Consider the following 24688-nt stretch of genomic DNA (forward strand, 5'->3'; position numbering starts at 1 on the left):
ATGTAAATGATTTTAGGGTGGCAATCCCACAATTGGATTCTGATTCTTAGTGTCACAATTCAATTCAGAATCAGTTCTCCAAATAAAACAGGTTCTAGATTGAATAGAGAATCAGTTGTTATTAGTGTTCTGTCTCCTGCAGTGGAGATCAGCCTCTCTGCTTGTTATCCAACATGCTGTACAGATGCAGGACTTTTGAAATGAAACAGACTGTGGGCTGAGTTATTTTCTTCTCCCCACCAGAGTTGGTTGGAGTTTTGTAATGTGCTGAAGTGTGTGTTGGTTGGCCGATTTATTTACTGGTGCTGGAGTTAGTCTTGTTAGTCTCTGGGTTATTGCACAGGGATTGTTTTCTGACATCACATGGCTGTTTAATTGTTCATAAGTGTTATGGCGTGAGGAAAAAACAGTTCCTCTGTCTGCTTGTTTTGCTGTACAGCGCTCTGTACCAGAGGTTAAAAGTTGGAACAGATTATGCGCAGGGTGTGTGGGATCAACAGTGATTTTCCCTGTGCGTTTCCTGACTGGGGAGGTGTACAAGTCCTGGAGGGTGAGCAGGTCAGCCAGTCCTGACTGTCCATTGCAGCCTGTTCCTGTCCTGTTTGGTGGCCAAGCCGAACTAGACAGTGATAGAGATAAAGAACAGACTCAATGATTGCACTGTTGAACTGGACCACCTGTGGCAGATTGTTGAGTATGATGAGAGGTGTTGAGTATGAGGTATGTTGAGCTCCTGGTCCCACTGTCCAGGGTGAGGCCGATGTATCATCTGCAACTTTCAGATATTAATAACTTAAAAGGACTTTAGACTTGTAATAACTCAAATTCAGAATATATTTCCAGTTGTAACAACAGGCTACATGCTAGCTCTGGTTAGCATGTAGCCTGAAGTTTCATCTGACTTGAAAGTTTCAAGTCGGATGTTAGGTGTGTCTGGGTGTGGCGCTCAGTTGCACCTTTGGCCACACCCAACAGTGATGTCACTGTGTACTGACACACCCTGGAGTCCACCTGTACATCAATGCAGCAAGTTGGGAAGTTACTCTTTAATCATGACGAGGTAAAGAGCAGCTTTACACAGAAGCTCATCACCTCTGAGATAGCACGGTCATACTCACTCCAGTTCTGCCTTATTTGATTCATCAATTGGCACAAAAGTAACATTCTCATCAACAGGTACTTTATTTTCAGAGTTATCAAAACTCTACCAACTTAAAGAATCTTCTTCATCCTGTTAATCTGTCTTAATTCATGGTATCAGTGACACAAAATGAGACTAAATAGGAAAACACATGAACTGATATTTCCTGCTGTGGTAACACTCTTACATATCTCAGGACTCTATAAACTAATTAGAGAAAAACATATTTTTAATCATTTTGACATTTTGACCCCATAAAATAGTTAAAAACAAACAGCTTGAGGAACAACAGGGTGTTGAGGATGGGATAAAATGAATGAATGAAGAGCAGGTGTGATGTAGTCTTGAGGATCTACAGACATGAGCATTTAAGAGTTAAAGTAGCATTTTGACTAGTAATAAACCCACTGTCATATGTCTATTTAAGGTAAGTCAGTATATGATGAAATAACTTGCCATACTTGCACACATACATTTCCATTCATCAAACTGATTAATGTACATGTTTTTAAGTTCCCAGTAAGAGCTCCTTCCTGTTTCATAAGGCTGCAGTTCACTGCTCTCCTAATATGGAAGATTCTGTAGATTCTATACTGTACTGTGTAACATCCAGCTCTCATGATGCTTACTGCTACATACTGTCATGATGGTAGCCCTGTGGGAGAGTATAGTGCCCTCTCAAAGTGTTTACTTAGTCTAAGTGTTGGACACAGTGTTGTACGTGTTTTCCATCATCTGTACAGCGTGTTTAGCGTCACTGCTTGTGTAACTCAAGTGTTGTTTGGATGCTGTCCAGTCATTGTCACGCAGTGTCCAGGCACCTATCACAAAGGTTCATGTTGTTTCTCTGGTCGTTACAGGAAGGATTTTGAGGAGCTGTTTGATGTCATCATCACAAATGCCCTAAAGCCTGGTTTCTTCTCCTTGGTGCCCCAGCAGAGGCCCTTCAGGACCCTCGGTGAGTACTGGCCTGCCCCTCGAATGTCCCACTGCAAAGCATCAGCACTGCACCATGCTGCAACTGCAGTGAGGTCTGTCAGTTATATGTTAAATAATGAATTATATAAAATCTAAAAAAAAAAAAAACAGTGTAAAATACTCATCTTAATTTCCTAGAACCATCTGTGATGTCTTACAGTCCAAAACCCAAATGATATTAAACAATGATATAAAATAGAGAAAAGCTCCAAATCTTCAAATTTGAGGAGCTGGTACCAGAGAATGTTTGGCACTTTTGTGCGATAAATGATTGAAACCATTAATCAGTTATTAAATTGTTGACTTTTCTGTCAACCAAAATAAATAAAAAATCTGACAGTGTCAGTACACATTAAGAAACAATATGAGGAGACTGAGAGTTGACCTCTCAATGAAACAGTTACCATAAACAACACTTCAACATGTGGATCTGTCCCCATGCCAAAGCTGAGTATATGGACCACTAGTTAGAGCAATACTCATTATCCAAAGAGTCCTTTTATTGCCATAACCAAAAATACAAGAGCAAACGTGTAAGGGATGGATTTAACAGTGTGTTTGTCTGCTTTAACATAAGCTGCTAATGTTAGGATTCCTGTTAACTAACACAGTTATTATAGCATTAACCTGGTGTAATTTTCAATGCCAAGAGTTAGCATATATTACCAGTGATCCACATTATTATGTGAAGTTACAGGTGACATTAGAAAAAGCCCTGACACATCTGCAGTGAGGAAGCCACTGTAACACCATCACTAGATGGAAACTGAGAGGTGTTAAACCCTAATTCATATAAATAGGATGGACAAATTAGAAACACTTCTCAGTAAAAGCCAGTATAAACCACACTTCACCTGCAACACAACCCACATCCTCCAAAATGACCATAAAAATAAATAAACACATCTTTGAAACAGAGGAAATAAAAACTGAACATTATAAACCTTCATTAAGGTCAGATTTACTGCAGTAGTGTATTATCCTGCATATAGGTAGACATAATAAACTGCCAAGTGGGTATACTTACAATGAAGCTTAAATCTAACCTTTGTGTCAGTTAACTGAAGATGTACTGACCGGATCTGGCAGCCTGCACTATAGCCAGAGACACTTTACAGAAGTGCTGAGCAGATAGATAAAGGTTGTTTGTCAGGAAACAGTTCCAGCACTTAACCTCCCTTAAAACCACAAATCACCATTGTTACATTCCTGTTTGTGTACAGATTAAACAAACAAGATACAACATGTTCATTAGTGAATTTTATAGCTGTTTTATAGGTGTGTCTTCAAAGTTTGGACAGAGCCAGCCTAGCTGTTTCCCCTGCTTCGAGTCTTTATGCTAAGCTAGGCTAACAACTCCGATCTTCTCATCTAGGGCTGTGATAATAACCGAATTAGTGCAATACCGTGGTCATGTGATGCCTACCGCTAGTTGAGCTCATCACCGCATTGTTTAAAAAAAAATGTCAACCACAACTGCCATATACTGTAGTCTAATGTGCTTGTGCATATACTGTGTAATATATGGTAACACAGTGGAGATGTAGGAGGCTACGTGATACGTTGGAGGATCTGCGTTGCCTAGGCTTGCTCCAGGCACCAGGCTGCAAGACCTCATCATTGTCCCATGAGAACGATCGCTAAGGGCAACGCCAAAAGCGGTGCGTGAGAAAGCGAGGGAAGTGAGCCGGCCACCAAACTACGCTAAAGGCTAACCCAAGTCGACCAGCTCTCCCGTCAATCTTCATCGCCAACATTCGCTCCATCGACAATAAACTAGAATACCCAACACTGCTTCTGACCTCCCAGAGAGAAATGACAAACTAGCTAGCAAGCTAGCTGGGCTAACTGCTCTCCGGGTCGGACAGGATTGCAGGTGTGGTCGGTAAACCGCCAAACCGTGGGGATACGTTGCTTTTTCCCCATGGTAAGAAAAAATCCATACTGTCACAGCCCTATTCTCATCTCACTCTCAGAAATACAACAAATAAGAGCATATCCCAAAATTTCTTTAAACCATAAAAAGTTCCATATTTTATACATTGCAGTCATTGCACTCATGTCCCTGGTGTTAAAACCTAGGCAAATAAAACCAAAACTGTCTGCACGACTAGATACACAAGAGATAAGCGATAAAAATCTGTTTGTTTTTCTTGTAATTAGCATGAACATAGCAGTGCCTTTTAGACATCTTCACCTGCACCAATATTATACATCTCTCTTTTATTATTTTAGGAGTAACTCTGAGCAATTCTCCTCAAGTTCTATATTTAATATGAAGATTTCCAGCAGCTGTTAGTTGTGTCAGTGAGATAAATATCTGCCAACATTTCATTGGCTCAGATCCTCATCATCAGCAGCCTGCATAACTCAAGTTACCTTCCTGGTAACTGGAGTATGCTTCTGATCCTGGATGCCGGTGGTGAAGGTGTGCACTGGCAGGGGCGGCCTGCCGGAATGCTCCCCTCATCTGGATTGTCTCGGTGCCAGCAATAACACTGGGGATGCATTACAATATGTGTGAAGACAGGATGATCCACTCACTGAAGTATTCTCTTCTCCCTCTCTCCCTCGCTCTTCCGGAGTTTTGCCACGTTGGCAGAAAAAAAGCATCAGCATCTGCTCTTCCTCTGGCCTCCACACATACTGGCCACTCCTGTTTTTACTTGTCATTCTGCATTCTTCCATTTTTCTTTTTTTATTAGCTAACAAAATTTGACACCAATAGTTTATTACCTTAAGACTTATGATTAAACACTTCACCGGCACGCTCAGTTCAACGTCATGCTGTATTTGTTAAGATGACACAGTGTATAGTTATCAGCTCATAAATAATGCAGGCTTTTCTTTTTTTTTGGGAACATTTTTTATTGGTTTGTATTTTAAAACAGAATGGAACATGAGTCAATGGTATCTCCTGTCTTGCTCCACTACAGTACATAGTCACACCGATGATGCATTCTCCCAGGCACAATGCCCACTTGCAATGTTTGTTCACAGCTTGTGCAGGGGAGTAGGAAGAACACAAGTCAGTACATGCAAACACATAATATCATACAGTGCATGACAATTGCAAGTGAAAGAAAATACAAAGCATGTAGGATACATTTTCATAATTGTCCGAAGACATGCAGTTTTGATTAATAGGTGACTCTAAATTGCTAGTAGAGGTGAATGTGTTAGCTCTGTGATATACCGGTGACCTAGTCAGGTGTACCCCACCTTTCGCCCAATGCATGCTGGGATAGACTCCGGTCCTTGTTCAGTCCTGAGCAAAATAAGCATCTGTAACTGATGGGTGTGTGGATAGACTTCTTTGCCAAAGTCAAACAACTAGTCGAAAATGGCTTTTTAGCTCATTATAATGATGTCTAATACCATACAGATGTAGTAAATGTGCCTCTCCCTACCAGACTTGACTTTGGTTCTGGAAACACAGGAATGGAAAAAACTGAGGGCTTTCACAATACATGTAACCCAGGGATTACAGTGCTGTATGTACAGTAAGCCCTGAGTCATTTTACAACCACAGCTTCAAATGTGTGATATCCCATTCTAATCCTAGGTCTTATTAAACTCCAGTCTAGAGCACAGTTTCCCTTGTTGCCCTTATGGGAGGATATTAACTAAGGATTTGCAGCTGGTTTTAGGCGCTAAACAGTCAAATAACTCATTCAATCACTGATCTTTTTGTTGATATGACCACATTAGGCTAGTTCACTCATATTTCCTCACTTATACGTTCTTCTTGTGAGACGAATACACACAAAAGTATATTCTCATCAAGCAGTATTCCAGGTTCAGCAGCAGAAAACACTTTGTGCTCTGTTGCTATTTAGACATGTACAACATGTCTTAAACAACCTGGACCTGATTTAGCAGCACTTTCTGAAAATCAGATAAATTAGACTAATTTACTTCTGTAGTCTTTTTTTTTAAATACTACTAATAGACTTATTAGTAGTATTATTGAAATTGAAAATAATAAATATCCTCCATAGAGTACTGGACAGGCTAGTCAAAATAGTCAGAATACACATCTGGCAGCATCTTCTCAAGGCCTGACATGACATGCTCACCATCCCCTTGTTTCCCAGTGACACAACCAGGTCTGTAGTGAGTCACCTCCATGTCAAACATGCTTTATCTTTGTGACGCATTGTAGATCTCTTCACTGTGAACTATGACATTTCAGCATTCAGCACTACATGACATCTGCTGTGAGGCCCCTACAACAGAGAGGTTTTAATCTAATAATAAACTGCAGAGAAAATAATTAGATTATTAGATCATTTTATTATATTACAGATCACATCAGAAAACATGAAAGACATACTGTATTTCATTCACATACAGTTAAAATTAAATTTCAGTTTTGTTTTTATGCACAAAACACTCTCTCTTTCTATCTTATGCCTGGAACAAAAATATATGATTTGTGAGCAAATCTGTGAATCTGCAAACATCTCGTAACGGGAGATCCTGTGTGTGTGCTGATTGGTTTTCTTTGCTTTAACCATCTTACCCCTTAAAGGATTGGTTCACCTTTTTTCAAGCCATTAAGAGAGTCCTTCCTAATGTGCTTCCAATGGAAGTCATGGAGGGCAAATCCACAGTCTTCATTCAGTGCAAAAATGTATTCCAACATGTATCTGCAGCTAATAACTTCACCAGCAGTTAGCAAAATCAAGTGGGTGCCTTCCAAATTTAGAATAATAAAAAAAAAAGTAAGTCCTGGATTAATAAATACAGATGTGAAGCAAGGTTAAACTTTCCCCAGGCTTTCTGTAGCCAATGCTTTCCCTTAGGGTTAAGACATACAGTTGAAGAATGTCATTTAAAAAGTGCTGTAATAACCATGTCAGAGGAAAGTGTGACATAAATCACTACTTAACATCAGGCAGTACATCATCATCATCATCATCATCTTTTATTTAAGTGAAAATGTCTCAGGACGTCTTCAAAGCTGTCCAGTCATCTCAGCTGCGCAGTTTACACTTCTCTGAGCTCCACATACCTCTCATTCCTCTTTCTCGCAAAGTCCAGTGTCCTCACAGCTGTTCCCCTGTGTCTGTGTGTGCGTGTGTGTGTGTGTGTGTATATGCAGTCCCACTAGTGCAGGGGCTCATTCCTGTTCTTTCACTCTCTTCTGTCACAATATTTATAGCATATTTAACCTCAGTTTGAACCTGCAGTGGACTTTACTCTGTAGAATAGTTTTGTCAGCAAGAGTGAGGATTTTCTTTTAACCAGCTGCTGCTCGTCTTAAATACAAGTCATTCAACTTAAAGACCGCTGTCTGTCCAGAGCAGCAATTACCTACTTCAAAGAAGGAAGTCTATTGATTCCTAGATAACAGCCAAGGAAAACATACTGCTTTTAAAAGCCCATTGATTAGTTTAGTTAGAGGTACTTCATGACAGCTGTCATATAAATCTTATACGATAGCATTGGGTAGTAATATTTGACTATGTTCATATTTCCATAATGTTTTTCCTGATTCATTATAGCTTTTCTCACAGATCAGAATGTGTTTTCCTTATTTATGGGATAATAATTTTACCTGGACACCAGTCTCTTGCTCTGTGCTGGCTAAATTGGCAGCACAGTACCAACAGATAGATGTGAGACTGAGAAATAAAGACAAGGGGAAAAAAGCATGAAAGCAAGCATTAAAGTCACACTGAAATTTGAATTCTCTTCTGTCTTCACTCACCCCGAAGAACACTAATGATGATGTATCAAACACAATTTAATAGGGAGCCATATTTGGCCATGAAAAAGTGCTTATTTTTGCAAAGTCATAGTCCAAACTGTGCCACCAGTTTTCCATTGTCATTACAGTGTATAATTACATGTGTAATGGCACTGAAGTAACCTGGTTAGTGTAAATGCCCTTTGATAATAAGCTATAGTCAGTGCTGACAGCAGCACCGCAAACCAGACCAGATAATAAAGACCGTCTGCAGACATGTCTGTGCCAACCTCATTATACCTCCTTCACGTTCCTGGGTGTCATCACCTCCATGGACTTCAAGAAGGAAAACATCAAGTAAACAACCACAAAATCTAAGGACAAAATGTTCCAATGGCTTGTGAAATTACAGAAAACCTTAAGTGCAGCCACAAGTGACTCATGGTGACATCATAATTATCTGATTAGAGTTAATGCTTAGTCTGATGTTTAATGTTAGTCTGATGCTTGCAAAAGCATACAGACATACAGAATATTGGAAACTTATTGTGTACATTGACATAAATGCACCCAATAATACCAATATAGTAAATAAGCAACGATAATAAGTAAAGTACTTTTTCACTGTTTGTGCATCGTTCAGTTCTCTCTGTTTGGAAGACTGAGGATTTCAGCAAACTACATGGAGTCATGGTACTGCATGGCATGAGTGAGCACAACCACTGTGGAACTGTAGCTTACAGCTGCAGTAATTCACATCGAGTGCCCTGTCTGATCAGTGAAGAGGATCACTGACTCCATCCTGCTGAACATCTATGACGTCTTTTATATCAAGTCAGCCTGCAGATAAGAGCAGCTTCTCTGTTTCTGTGGTCTTGGTGAATGACAGAATCAACACACCACTGATAGATTTCCTTCATACTACAAACTCTACAGAAACTCACTAACCTGCTTTTCATGTGCAGCATCTTCAGAAGGTATTCATCACTCTTGACTTGTGCATGTTGTTGCTACTTGATACCTGTATATAGTACCAGTGTGGACACACCTTCCCATTCACTTGAATGAGAAACTGTGTCCAAACTTTTGACTGATACTGTACATTACACAAAATGTCATGTAATGAGAGAAAATGATATACAGAAGAAAGGGTTTAAAGTTGAACTAATAAACATTTTTATGTTAACATGGGATCGAATAGCTGTACGTAATGTGAAAGGTGTTGCTCATGGTGACAAACTAACAGAGAATTATCACTAACTTTGCAGTTCCTCTCTGCTCCACAGAGGTTTTCAGCCTGTTTCTCTCTGTTCGTCTCATCTATTTGGTTTTACAGCCTGTAACTTTACTGTTTTGATTCAGTTTCACAGCTTTCATCAACTTAGTTTCTGGCAGCAGCAGTTCATTTCATTAAGTCTGTTAAACTCACTGTACACATCCTACTCAGCACCAACCAACAGACAGGCAAAGTTAGCAACCAGCCAGTGAACACAGAGGAGCATTTAGCAGCTAAAGAGCCAGAGATTTTTCTCATAAGTTAGAGGAGACCAAAACAGAGGTAAAAGGAGAGTGAATTTCAGATCAGCAGACAGCAGGTAGATAACAACATGGTTCCAAATGAAAGCTGAAGTTGCTCTGTGTCTGCTGGATGTGTAAATAGGTAACTGTTCGCTAACAACTTATGGGGATAATATGTCAGTGTTATATTTGAAGCTTGTGCCTTTGCTTCCTAATGGTCAAAAATCTATTACATGTCATGCTGATATTTGATTTTACTAGATTCGACCATTTTCAAGTGAAACATTTTTAGCCATGTGAGCAGCAAAGCTCTAGGGAAGGCATGGTCAGTCAGTCAGTCTACTACTTTGGTCAAGACAAATATTAGATGGAAAGACAAAAAATTGGGTCCAGACATTCAAGCCTGAATTTTCTGTTAGCACTTTCAGTTGTTCCAATACTTCAGTTTATGACTAAATACTTGCATAACTATTGACCATTCCATCAGTTAATTAACGAATGTTAGCATGCATCATCACAGGCTGACATTAACATTAAAGATCCTCTCCAGACATGTATTAAGACATACAAATACTCTGCTTGGAACAATAATCTGGGTCTGATATAATTTTTCCACAGAAAAATATAATTACCACTTTAAAATCCTTAACATGTCATCTACTCCTTCTCTCTCATTAAAAAATTCCAGAATCCATGAGTATGTAAATATTTTTCATCTCAGAAGTTTGTGTCTCCTACTTCACTGTAAAGTCCATTCTCAGTGTTTGTTTACTGGAGGCTTCAAGTTTCTGCTGGACCAGGACTGGCTTCTAAACTATTTGTAATCAAAATCATGCATGTAGGCCCACACTTTAAAATCAGCCCCCCCCTCAGCAGATGGATGTGAAAACACTCTGCACATACATCATTCTGCACGGTGAAGCTCAAACATCCAACAGTAGAGACAAGAAGAAAAAGACATTTTTGAGTGGAGTGGGACTTTAAGCACAGCTTCTCAGAGAAGCCTGCATGGCTGTAGACTCTTAGTCATGTTTAAACATCTTTTTACTTTGTAATTTGGGGTTTTTGTGTAAATTGTCGACTAGAATAAATCCATATTGAATCAGGATGCAACATGACAAAACAATATACTGTACCACTGTTTTACTACTGTATATCATTTGCAGTTGTTTAGACTGATGATTGCTTGTCTCCTCTCATTGTATAAATATTGTCTTAAGACGAAACTGCTCTCATACCCAGTTGGACTTCTTTCACGGAATCACTTTTTCTCTTAAGCAAACACAAAACATGTAGCCAGCAAGTGGAAAATCCTCAGTCATTATTCACGAGCTCTGTGTGATCGGGTGATTTGCACGGCTGAACGCATGACTCCGCCATGTTCGGAGGGTAAATGTGAGGATTTGGGAAGCGGTCCTGGTGGACACATGGCCTGTAGTGGGGTTGGATTGAGACAAGAGGGGCACGACTGGCCCGTCATCACTGCTCTGCTTTCACTCACAGCCTGGTTTTCCCCTCCACTGCTGAGCTGAGTTGAGGTAATGGCTGCTGGAACAACAGCAGCTCAGATATCTCTGTAGTGAGAAAGAATGTCCAAAATCAAATAAACAAGTAGACCTTTTCTCTGATGTTTGAGATTTTTTTCTCATATCCAAAGATGGTTTGTCATTAGTTATCAGAACTTTATTTAATCTTGAGATAGAAATATTTTTGGACAGAGTCCTGGCTAAAATGATGCATTGACAACATTTTATCCTTGAAGAAAATGTCAGTTTTCAAAAGTTACTTCTTGTGTAGTTTTGCTCTTGTCTGTTTCAACAAAAAATGTCATTGATCAGTATTTTTTTTGTCATATTTTTATTGAGATAGGAAAATAGACATGAGGAAAGAGAATCATGCCATTGAAGGTAAAGTTTCAGACAATTTAAAGTGGCAAAAGTTTCAGCAGGGTTACCATCAAAAGTAACTCCAGTTGAGTGATTCCCAACCTTACCTTGTAGGTGTGTGTATGTATTGTATATGTGTATATGTTATAGCATTTATTTGGGGCAATTAGATTGGTTCTTCTGGTCATGGCATATCAATCCCATGGTGTGTCTAGACTGGAGGCCAGGGGGTGGTTTGGCCATATTACGTGACCCTCAGATACATGAGTGTGCATGTATGTATGTATGCATATACGTGTGTATGTGCCTTATATGTTATATGTTGTATTATTTGTCTCAATCAAAAAAAGGCCAATATGTGGCCCCTTGTTGCTGTAAATGTCTGAGTTTTGAGCAGTTAATCAAAGAGGAGTTTTACTTATTTGAATGATTTTCACAGACCTAAATTGGTTAAAGATTCCCTCCAGACATGTTTTACGACACATAAAAATACTCTGCTTTGAAGAATAATTGTTGGCTTATATGGATTTTCTATAAGCATCACACTTCATATTGGACCACGATTGACTTCCAAACCAGTTGTGATGTCACAAAATCCTGCTCATAAGTACATGTGTTAAACATGTAAGATTTAAGGTGAGCACAGAGCAACTTTCCCCCTTCAGCAGATGAATGTGAAAACAAACAGAGACTGTCAAACAGCCAAGTGAAGGAACTAGAAGCCAGACACATTTTTGAATGGTGGGGGACTTTAAATTATCTTGTAATTCACAAGAAAAATCAAAGATCAGGACAAAGTCACTCTGCCTCTGCTGTTCTGTTTCCTCATGACCTTGCTGATGCTGCCAGAGAGGTTTGGTGGTAGAGGACTGTCTGTTCCTGTAGCACCTGGCTGTTGGGTCTGATTCTCTTTTCTTTCACCCAGTGAACGACGTGGAGGAGAGTGAGGGCCTGCCGTCGCTGGAAAAACCCGGCTGGTACTCCCAGGGAAATTGGCCACACCTCCACGAGCTGCTCAAGACCATGACGGGAAAACCAGATCCCAAGGTATGCCAACCGCCTCGTATATTACAGGAGCAAGTCAGACATCTAGGTGCAGAACATCTTAGGCTCGCTTTGTGGTTGACTCCAACTTTGCTTGTTGGCAGAGGCTGAAAGAGAGGAGGGTTTCACGATGAATCAGCTCAGGGAGATTCACACCGGTGTGATGGAGAGGAGGAACGTGGCTGTTGGCATGACTGTCAACAGGGCTGCTGTGTGCCAGCATGCTAGAGTTCACTGATAGCCTCCTATGTACAATGCAGCCCATTCTTAGTCATTTTCTACACAGATGAAAGACTTCTTTTTTTTACCTCTTTGCTATGGTAGAATATTACTTTATAAATGACTTTTTTTCTTGAGCCCTGCAACAGACAGATGATCAGAGAAGGTTTTAGTTTACTTGCAAGTTGGTGCCTCTTCATACTAGGATTCTGACTGGTCAAGGGTGCTGCAAGATTTGTTAAACTCCAATTGTTCGATCTATGGAACAATGTTGCATTACATATTTTAAACATTTACATAGTTTTTGTTTCACATATTTATATTTCACATTTTCGTGGCAAAATATAAAAAAGAAATAAGCATCAAAATCCTTCATATTAAAAACTTCGCTTTTAAAATCAGGTCAGACTTGTCAAATCACACATGACATTTCCTGGTTGGTTAGTAATGCAGCTGAGTTCATACATGTAAGTTTGCGTTTTGATCTCAAGATTCAATACTTTATCGTCACATCAGCTCTGACAGTTCTCAGGGATTTATGGTAGTATGCTCATAAAAATAAGAAATAAAACATTCAGTCAAAGAGTGAGTACAAATAGAAGGACAAAAAATGTCTCTTTAAATAGACCTAAAGGAACTGTTGATTCATCCCAGCCCCTCAACACAGTCTGAATCTGAGCCTGCCATGAAATCTCACATCAGACAGCACAGTGAAAGCTACTTGGCTTATGGAATTTTGCAGGGTGGGGAAATGAGCTGTCCCATACTGGAATGCCACATCTGAAGGAAATATCTATCAAATGGTGCTCTGGTCCCCAACTAAGCTCAAGAGGCATATGAGTGTTTTCGGAGAAGTCCTTGTGGTGCCTACTTTTGAAGTGAAAAAAATCTGTTAGATGATATAAATCATAGAATTTCAGGTGACAGAGTGAATTTTGAAAGTGATTACTGCTCATATAACAACAATAAAAGAACGTAGCATTTGTAACAGTGAAACTTTGGACTGAAATCAGTATGTCAGTGGAATTTCCACCTTCAGTGGATTCACTTGTGGCTGTGAAATGACTTTGCACAATACATTTTCTCAGAGTTACATTTTTGTGAACCTTGACAGACAAAATTGCGTCATTGACCACCATGAAACCATCTTAATAGTGCTGACGCTGAGGGAACGGAGAGCTGAAGAGACCAAAATGGAGGAAGCTTCCATAACAGTTGTGTTGCACCATACAATTTTATATAATCCTCCTCCACCGTACACCGCTCCACAAAAGATGCATGGTTAGCAGTCAGTCGTGAGACAAGAGTCGATGGCGAGCTAGTTTACTACTAGACAGTACTACTACTACTACATCGAGAGTTGTCATCAAGCTTTCAGCCACACCTACTTCACAGGTACACAAATACATTTTGTTGTGCCACTTTTTGGCATGACTTAGACAAGAAGTTTCCAAAAAATGCCTTTTCTGTTTGATTTAGTTACCCACAATGCCCGGGTTTGGTACAGGTAAAGGTCTCAGTATGCTTCAGACACACCTGCTTCTCTCTGAGTGGAATTGAAGGGGAGGCTATAATTTTTGACCAAGGATGTATTAAGGAGAACTGGATACCATGTTTTAAAGATGGCACCCATTCATTTCTATGAAAGTTCCTCAGTGGTGCTTGAAGCCAAAAACCTCTGCTGTGTTTCCACCATGTTTCCGCAGGCTTCCTCATGCTTCTGCATTTTTGAGCCCATAGAGCATGCTTACTGGAGTCCTGAGACTTCCGCTGGCCAAGCCGGCTGACTTAATGGGGATAAAATAGTTTGACCATGCGTCTCTTTTAGACTTTCCAAATGTTGTTGGAGTGGATCAAATTGCTATAATAAAAAGAGTCATTTTGTGGGGGTTGTATTTACACTATGTCAAATTGGCTTCACAGCCCAGCGCTATTTCTGGGGGCTTGTTTTTGATGGGCAATTTTTGCCTGACAGACAATCCAATAATCATGCCCACTTTACACAGTGATATCACCACTTGTGCGGAGGTGAGAAAGTAGGCAATATTTGAACTTTTCCCCCAAGCTCTCTTTTTCATTTTTCACACGACTTGTGGTCCCTTTTTGTGTGTACAACTGACTCGCAATAAATACCTTTAAGGAGAGACTGTCCAAAACTGTGCGCCCCTATCCTTACAATACAATTCATCGCGTCTTACCCCCTCTCTATGATGGAAGGTTTTTTGCTCTGTCTTTCAAGTGTGGCTCTTTGGAACGAATATAAACACTTTTACCTTTAGAAGAAAGAAATCGTATTAAACCAAGAAAGTTTTGTGTCTTGGGAGGCAATAAAAGCAAGCTTGAGCCTTGAAGTTAGATATATGAGAAGACATACAATCAAGTTTGCTGTAGGCATACTGAACCTTGATATTTCTGATAACAGCGACATCCATGAGAACTGTTAAACTTCTGGGCAGTGTAGTATTTCACAAGACTTATGAGTAAAAGATGTAAACAACTGTTAAAAATCCTGATGTTATACATAAAGCACAGATAGAGCTGCATCAGCCAACCCCAAGTCCACCCAGCAGCGCTCGTCATCATCCACATCCCCAGCTCCTCTCTCCCCCCCCCCCCCCCCCCTCGGCTCAATGCCCCCTCTGTTCCCCAGCCACGTGGAGAAAGCTCTTGTGGAATTCAGTGTCAACCTGCACTTATAGCTGCTTTAAGCATTCCTCCGGGGTGACCCGAGGCACTCTGTGTTTTCAGCTCTCTCCACTTTCACCTGACAGGATTCAGGGAAGATTACAGTTTGCTCTTAGTGCTCACAGTGCTGGAACAGCTGGGGGTCATGGCTGGGCTGACGTGTCGTTATCACACTGATTCAGAGGCTTAAATATGGCTAGTCTTGATCATTTTGAGTACAAGACGGAGGATTTGGAATGCGATGCTATCATAGTTGGTAATACTTTATTTAATAGGTCTATCATTTCCAACTTGATCTCACAGAAATACATGACCATGACCTCTTAACACTGCATTATGTAGTGGTGGCACATAATATGTTAGAATTATGTGCTGGTACCACAGAAACGATGCAAACGGAAAGTCAATTGGGATCCTTTGTCGTGCTAGACATATAACGCCGTGTTAAGAGGTCGTGGTCATTTCACGCATTTCTGTGAGATCAGGTTAATCATTTCCCAGTGAACATTTAAACTGACTGACATTTTAGAAAGCAAGATAAAGTAGTTGTTCAAATTTCAAGAGGCACTGGATCTTTCAGTCTAAGATAATGCTCTATCTCTTAGGGTTAGGGTTAATAAGTCGCCCTTTTATTTCTTAATATTAATCCCGTTTTGTAATCCAAGTCAAAATCTTTCAGTTTTGATATGATTTCACATGTTTTAAATGCAAATCACTTACTTTACAAGAACTTTCTGCTTCTGGTTCATTTCTGTATATAGATGTACCTCACTCTGCCTGGTTTAAACTGAAACTGCATTGAAACCATGTGCAATGATCTCATTTTGTTGGCAGAATTTGTCACAACTTAAGAGGAATATAACATTTTAGGACTGAATATAAGACAAATGACTATTGTCTCGTTGGCCCCTTGCTCTCCCTGTGCTCCCGGCCCCACACAGTGTGCAGCACAATGGGCTCATTAAGGTCCCTCTTCATGCCTGCAGCTCTGTTTACCTGGGCCCGGCTTTAGCTTTAACTGCCCCTCTGAGTGACGAGCTGATAAGAGAAGGGGCCCACATCCCCACACTGCATGTCATCTAAGACCTGCAGTAAGCTACTTCTGATAGTAAGAGCACAGGAAGCCTTGATGTGCTGTATGAGACGTTCAGCAGACACTGAGCCACATGGGTTTCCTATTGAAGTCCTCGGCTCTGACCTGTCGACTGTATAATAAACCAATAATCCCTAGCTTGTCTTGCAAGACTTTGAACTGTCTTCTACCATCCACTTGTTTACATTGGCTCTCCATCATCTCACTGCGGAATCAGTGAGAGCCCACATGACTCAACCATTCCAACTAAGACCGTTAGACAAACATTAACACTAAAAATGTAGCACCCTCATTGATTGAGACCACAGCAGTAGCGCCAACACAAAGGGCACCGGCAAAAAATGCATCATCTGGCAAAAACGTTGAAGCTGGCTCATCTTTTGCCTCAACACAACCCGGTAATGGTTATAATTGCACTGTTTACCTGGTGATTATCATAATGGAGGATGAAAGGACTGTTGCCATAATAAGTTATAGTTACATTAAAGAACAGTTAAATTCATCCATATAGTATTAGAACACTACTGTACAGTCCTTTAGACTCTGATAAATCCTAAAACTCATGCATCTATTACTCAAACTGGCCTTCCTGGGTTGTATTGCAAGTCCTAAATCAATCAAAAAATTACAATTCAGGCCACAAGTCTTGTAAAAGTAAGTCTCAATTCAAGTCTGGAGTCCTTAAGGGTAAGTCCAAGTCAAGCCAAGTTTTCCTCAGCAAATTGCAAGTCAGTTGCAAGTGTTTCAGGGCTGAACGCTGACCTTTAAAGGAGTACTTCACAGATGTAGCATTGCACCCCTGTAACATTGTCGGACTCACAATCGACAGTTTTTAAAAAAAAGGTCAAAATTGATGCAGCAGAACAGAGATATCTTGATTTTTATTCCACGCATTCCTCTTTCTTGTCAAAACCCGGTGCCTACATTACCCACAATACAACTCGCTTTGATTCCCTTGACTTCGGTGTGTTATGCTAGTAGCAGCCAATGTAACCTGCAGCTGCTAGCCTTCAGCAGAGATGAGGAGCAGCTACAGACGTCTGGTAACCTCACTTCTTTCTAACTCCACACCCCCATATTGTTTTCATTTTCTAACTTTCAGTCTTCAGCCCCAACAGACGCTGACTCGAGTGACATCACTTGAGGCAATTTATCAGATTTCACACAGCTTCCTCTGGAGACACAAAAGGCTTTATATAATTTTTTTCACATTTGCAGGCGTACTCCCCAACACCTGGAAACACTGATGTGTAAAATCAGTGGAATTCCCCTTTAAAGAAATAGTTCAACATATTTGGAAATATTGTTATTCACTTTCTTGCTCAGAGTTACATGAGAACATCTAACTCATATCTGTACAGTAAATATGAAGCTACAGTCAGCAGCAAGTTAGCTTAGCTCATTGCAAAGACTGAAAACGGGGAAACAGCTATAGAAGCTCTGTCTAAAGTCAACAAAATCTGCTCACCAACACCTCTTAAGCTCATTAATGAACACATTATATCATTTGTTTTATCCAGACACAAGTAGAAATGTAAAAACAACACTTTGTGGTTTTATTGGGGGTTGTGCTGGACTGTAGAATTCTATTTTGCTGTAGCCTGCAGTCTTATTTACTTCACCAGTGTAGTTCAGGCGAATGTTACTGTATCCATCCACGTTGAATCTCCTCTGTAAGATGTTGCCTCCGTGCTGGAATCTTGGCCTCTGTCAATATTTAGCATACTGATCCCATGACTCTAGCAGCAGACTGCTGAGCAATGAGAGGTGCTGGGCTTTTGGGGTACGAAGAGCAGCTGCGGCCAGTTCTGGGAAAGTCTGGTGGAAATGTGATTCCTCCAGACCCCTCCTTGAAGGCCCAGCCTGCAGCAGCCCCGATTAGCCCATCTGTTTGTTTACATGTGGCCAGACTGGCCAGCAGACTTCTGTGAAGGGGAGGGACGACGGGCAGATCCTGGAATGCCTTACATCCTGCAAGCTTTTCATATCAACCAGCAATTAAACTGCAGTACTATGCATTGATAATGTAACATAAATTAGTGTAATGTGCATTGTGAAGTATATTCTGTAGGAATAAATAGAAACCAATGGCTGCCTGTGGAGTACTTCCAAAAAATCTGTAAACTGTATAGTATGCATATGAAAATACCAATATTTTAAAGTATATATGATTTGTAGTAAAGGAGCTACTGTAAACTTGCAAAAGCACTTTCTGTGGTCCTTTATTAGCGATGTAATAAAACAGTATTGATTGCAGTAATGATACATTTCAAAGGGAAATGAATTTGCTGATCCCTTGTTCTTACATCTGGACACAAAATCATTTGAACTTTAGATTCATTATTTTTCAGTGTTCCTATAAACTGGCCACCGGTCCTTCCATTTTTAGCTTCTGCTGACTGTAAAGCCTTTATCTTGTGTTCAGGAAGTCAGCGGACTGCTGTGTCTTGTCATATTAATCTCCAGCACCCCTCACTCTCTTTCCTTTCCCACTTGAGAGAAATAGAAACAAATGGTTGCTGAAATGGGTTTTAAAGCTTTGAGCGCTTCAGTTTTGGAATGCGACTCAGTAAAGCCTGTCTCGGCTTGCTTTTCTTTCCAGACGTCGAGGACAAAAGAGACGTGATGGTCAAAGAGGTCGTGATGAGTTTTGCAGACTCATCGTGTCTGGTCTAGTTCACCCTGGGGGGCCATAAGACATATGCCAGCTTTAGTGACTTTGACTGCTGCTGAGAGAAGAATTTATGTTTTACCACAGCTATGTAAAAATAAACAAGCTGTCCTCTCTGTCACTTTCTTTTCCTAAACCTGCAGGTGGTGTATTTCGGAGATAGCATGAGGTCGGACATGTTCCCTGCCAGCAGCTTTGGGAAGTGGGAGACAGTGATGATTGTGGAGGAAATGGAGGGGGAGGGTGTCCCTAAGAGCGATGCGGCAAAGTCCAATGAGGCCCAAGTGGAGCCGCTGGAGAAAAGGGGAAAGTTTGAGGTAAGTTCACTGCAGCAGCTGTTTCCTCTTAGCAGCCATTCACCTCCACCCTCCAACCCCCAACTCTGTGAGCCTCTCTCCTCTGGCCTTCTGCCACCATATACCCCCCTGTGTGTGTTAGTCCATGCAGGTCTATAAGCTTCTTCTGCATCTCTGATTCTGTGTCTGTATTAGCTCCTGGAAGACATTCTGGGAAAGTTTCTACACTGTCATATATGATGATGAAACATGTGCAGTCAAGCATGTTGAGACACTAAATCAGCAATGAAGGATATGCTGTCAGTGCTGCCCTTTCTGTCACTGGGCAGATCAGGATATTAATCAGCAGGATGTTGAGATCCTGACAGTCATAAAGTGAGGTGTCAGCACATCTTTTGACGAAAAAAGGCCAGAACCAGCAACAGACCTCCTTTTTTCCCAAAATACAAAGGGCTTTCTAAGGATGTTGTATCTTAAAAGGAAGAACAAAGTAATTACCCTAAACTCTGTCATCCAACTAACTGGATTACCAGTACCAATGCAATATTCTTATGTTCCTACATACAGTTATAGCCTACAGTTGTACAATGAACACTCTAAGACACAGTACCACTTTATATTAAAGGATAATTACAACTTGGGTTTCATTTTCACAGTTTTTGCTATCATTCCTATCAGTTATAACAACATTGTACTTACCAAAGTTGCTGCTGAGATCTGGGAAAAACAAGTCAGTCGATGGGGCAGGTTGTAAATAAACCAGCAGTTTATTCAGATTATCTAACTGGTTTATTTGGAGGTGCAACTGAAATTGAGCGCTCTCAAAATGTTGGTAACAATCCCTAATTGCGCAGGAAGACTGTGTATACACAACTTGAGTAAGCGCTGTACAGACCTGCTGACTCTTCGACGGCAGGCAGGAACCGGTGGCTCGTGCAAAACAAATTTGGTGGATGCCTGTGCTGGATTTATGAGGAATTTGAGAACAACTCAGCAACAACAAAGAATCATGGATCAAGAGGAGATGTCAGAAACGGAGGCCACACAGACCGTCACTGGCGGAAATGACTTTTTCTAATGTGCACTCTCTGAATAATAAAAGAGATGACAGCAAAGGTTAAATATGATGGCACCTTCAGACAAAGCAGTTTATTATGTTTTACAGAGAACTGGCTTAAGGAGGAAACAAGTCCATGTATTGGAGAGGGATAAACTCACATCATATTAGTGTGTGGGTGGTGGACTGTGTAATTTTGTAGATGATAAATGGGCAAAGCTGTTCCAGATTCTTGAAGTTTGCACCCTGTGTTTTTTAGACCTTTTTATTCAGACAGCTGTCATCCTTATCTATGTTCCTGGACCAGACGATGTTATAGCAACAAACAAGATCTCAGACAGTTACAATAATACACTTGCTCACCCCTCTGATCAGCCAGCACTCATTCTTTCTGGACTCTTTCTGGAAGTTATAAATAGGGCTTTTTTAAACTAACCTGTAACTCCACAAACTGAGGCAGTTAATGATGAGCTCCTTGGCCTTCAAAGTAAAGCTCCTGCATCAGATGCATCCAGTAAGGCTGCATTACATGTTGATATATTTCAGTACAAAAACTCCAGACTTGTGTACATGAACAGCATTTCTGTATTGATGAGAGATGTGACACCTTTTGTTGTTTAATTAAGTCCTTAAATTTACATTTGATCTGCAGGAGTCTTGATATCATGACTTCAACTGCTTCAGTTTTGTGGTTCTTACCTCTGTGTTGTTGGGATAGCTTTGTTCTAAACAGACATGGTTAGTGTCATAGCGGTGTTTTGAGTTCTCACTCTTCATTACGGCCGCTGTTTCATTCACAAATCAAGCTCAGTGGTCTCGTACTTCCCTCGGGCAAAATGAACGCCTTAAATCCTCATCCCTCAAATGCATGTTTTTCACTGTCAACTTTTCTTCTTTTGTATTGGCTAAGTTTGAACGAACCAATTCACTTTTTCAGCCGGAGCTCTTACATTCCACAACAACCTTAATAACTGTGGAGTCTTGCGGGCGGCTGAACGATGACAGCTGAGGTGACGTGATAGAAATGTCTGGGTCAGCTTGTGGTTAAATTTTGTTTGAGTCTGCCTATTGCGTATGTATGATATAGAGTATCTGTCTTAGTATAGTCCCATTTACACTGCACCACATCCTTCAAGAAAAACATAGCCTAGCTTCATTATTGTAAACAGGGACAGTTCTGTACACATCCAGTATGACAGAGATGTTACAGCTTATCAACTGCATTGATGTCCAGGGGTTTTCACTTCTCTTCACAAAATTAAAACATCCAAACAGTGTCAGTGTGACCCTGCAGTGATGGGAAAGTTTAGTTAAGATGGTGTTGAAACAGGTAAAGGACAGATTTTCTATTAAGCTAAAGCACCTGTGCTTGTTTTGCAGGTTGTGGCACGCTGTCAGTGAGGATTTCAGTCTGTCACAATGCTGTATGTCAAGAATAGTTTCCACCTTTGCAACAAAGCACAATGGAACATTTGTAGCCCCGATATGACAGTTGGTATAGCCTGAGTGCAGTGGGTTAAAAATAATTCTGTAAAAGAAATAAAAAAATAAATTTAAAACATGCTTATATCAGCTCTGATACTGATCAGCTGGAGGGGAAATGATAATCAGCCGGATGAGAACAACATTACTGACACAGATGACATCTTGATAGTGATGCAAAAGTTCAAAGTTTTTTCAGTCTGCCTCTTCCTGTGGCTTACACTCTCTTTTTTTTATCAGCATTATCTCATATACACAATCTGATATTGCATGAAAGTAACACCACATTGGTATAATTAATATGCATGCATTGAATACTGCAGAGAACATAGTGTAGGTAGGAGAAAGCAGGATTATTTGCTTTAAGGGGTGTTCAGTATGTTTTGAAATGAGAAGTTTGATTTCTGTCATCTGTGGTGAATTAGGTCGGACGTATCTCCCCGTTTTTTTCTTCATTCTGTTTTTTCGTTCCCTTTCAAATATTAGATTCAGAAATACTTGATACAAATCTCCATAACAACATGAAATTGAAACCTCTCAGTGTCTAAATTGTGTAAAAGTTCCTGACATTTAGCTGATATTGTGCAAAGCGCTCATTTATAATATCACATCCTTCCTATTGAAGACCACATCCTGTTTTCATGTCGGTGGCTGTTCCTTAGCTCTGTCTGTCTATAAAACGTATTGATATTTAATGAGTGATTATTAGTAGGAAATCTCTTGGAAATAATGATTCATTCCAACTCTGAAAATATTCCTTAAAGCTGCTTGGATTAAAGCCAGTTTAAAGTCTCCCTTATGTTGCTCAGGGTGAAATTCCCACCTCCTTTTATCAGGTCTGCACACGTCTGAAAACCAATCTAAACACACATTTACACGGTTTGGTGTGCGTGTGTGTGTTGACTGTCTCAACAGGAGCAGGGCATGAAGTCACCCTCCGCCGTGTCCGAGCAGTGGGGCTCCTACTTTGTGGACGTGCACAAAAGTGGAGGAGGGGACGAGGAGAGCCAGAAACTGACCTGGTGCAGCCACTGCATTCACAAATACAGCGCCATGGCCATCCCCAGTGTTGAGCACATAGCAGGTATGTGGAAGGGGGCAAAATCCTGGACAGTGTCACAGATCTGCAGTGGTTGGACGGAGATTTGAAAGCAGTTGAGTCTACAAAAACATGGTCCAAACTATGTGTAAAAAGGCTTAAACAATGATGTCAGGAATGACTAAAGTAGGTAGACTGGATAAAATAGGAGAGACAAAGATGAATGTAAATCAGGGTAAGCTACTCAATAAAAGAATAATTTAGGATGTCATTTAAAAAAAGGATGCTGACAGCTAAACTAATCTGCTCAGGCAGATCATCCCAGAGTCCAGACTCCTACACACATTTACTCAGCTGTGAGGGAACTTCAGTTACAATACTGATGTCACTGCATGTTGAAAATATGAAACCAAATCATGTTAAACTCTTAATACTTTATGTATTAATGTAGCCTAGATGACCTGTTCAGAAATATGCTGACAGTCAATAGTAAGAATGTCTCTGTTGTGAGAGTGAAATTGAAGAAAAGGATTTGTTATCCAATGTTTGACATCAGTGAGAAGATCCTGTAGGGAACGCAGCATTTCAAGCTCAAAGGGCTTTTTTTTAGGAAGATATAGCTGCGTTGTCAGCATGAAAATTAAATGAGATGCCACCCATGGCCACAAATAATATTACCCAGAAGAAGCATTGAAAGGGAAACTAATATCGGACTGAAATTTGACCCCGAAGACACTCCATGACTGACTATGAAAATACAAAAAAGTCTGTTTTCCAGGTAGGAGAGCACCAATTAAGAGCAATGCCAAATATTTTGCCCGTTTTTCACCAAGTCCATAAGAATTTTCGTGTCAAATGCTGCACTTTGATGGTTTTCCAGTGTAATCATTTTGATATTTACAATGGGTGAACTGTGTTTCTTGAGAAAATACGAAATACTGTCTGTTCTCAAATAAAGCTGCAACTCAAATCATAACAGAGCGTGACTGGAATGAACAAATAAAAGCACAACGGGATCATGTCATACTCACCATGCTGCTGCTCTGAGTTTCTCTTTTGAAAACAAGTCCTTTTTTAATTCACTAATTCATTCCAGTTGCTTCAACCAAACCTGCAGTTTGGGTAAATAAAGGAGAATTTTTGATACACTGAGTGCCTTTAGCTTATTAGCATAGCGGCACGAAACAAAAGTCGCATTCAACCAGGCGTAGATGAAATGTTTATTTATGTGTATTTCTGTAAATATACTGATATGGAACACAGAACATGACTGAGACACATCAAACCTGTGATGTAGAAAACTGAAAAAACAATCCCATGATAAGCAGAATCAGAATCTGTATTCCCACATCAAACGTTTTCTCCATCATACTATTTCAACACAGAAACATTCACACAAATCAAAACAGCGGCTGAAGCTCCACAGTCTAAAGTTGGGTGCAGTTGACCCAGTTCACTCTGTTCCTGTTGGTCTACTTTCACCTTTGCATACTGTTGTTGTGTACTGTTGTTCTGTACTGTTGTTGTGTACTGTTGTTGTGTACTGTCCGTTTGCCTCCTCATCAAAGTGTGGTAGTTTAAAACGGTTTTCAGGAAACATCTGTTTTAATATCTTGGACTTCTTGCTAACTGACAAAAATGCCACTAATGATATTATCATGACGGCTTCCTGCGGGGTGACAGATTGCATTCTGACTGCACACAAACCTCACCACAGTTTCACTGGAACTCATCTCAGGCAATTTAAAGGGTTCAATATTTGTGTAAAGAATGAGAAAAGACAGCTTGATTGAGATGTTTGGCTTGTCTGTTTTGGAAAAATTACAAAAATTAGACACTCTTTGGTTTCAGATGCTGTTAGACAGTCTGGCAAGCACTTTGTTT

The 24688-nt window shown here is 40.3% G+C and overlaps 1 protein-coding gene across 1 annotated transcript in view; it reads left to right on the plus strand.

Moving 5' to 3' along the window:
• nt5dc1 (5'-nucleotidase domain containing 1) overlaps window positions 1-24688 on the plus strand; it is a 70448-nt gene that overhangs the window by 41232 nt on the left and 4528 nt on the right. Inside the window, exons 8-11 of the mRNA XM_067573108.1 lie at window positions 2002-2099; window positions 12144-12265; window positions 19074-19247; window positions 22681-22849. Of these exons, the coding sequence (XP_067429209.1) occupies window positions 2002-2099; window positions 12144-12265; window positions 19074-19247; window positions 22681-22849 (563 nt within the window). The remainder of the gene's footprint in view (window positions 1-2001; window positions 2100-12143; window positions 12266-19073; window positions 19248-22680; window positions 22850-24688) is intronic.

The sequence above is a fragment of the Thunnus thynnus genome, chromosome 18 (genome assembly GCF_963924715.1).
Source record: "Thunnus thynnus chromosome 18, fThuThy2.1, whole genome shotgun sequence".
In the NCBI taxonomy this organism is placed as follows: Eukaryota; Metazoa; Chordata; class Actinopteri; order Scombriformes; family Scombridae; genus Thunnus; species Thunnus thynnus.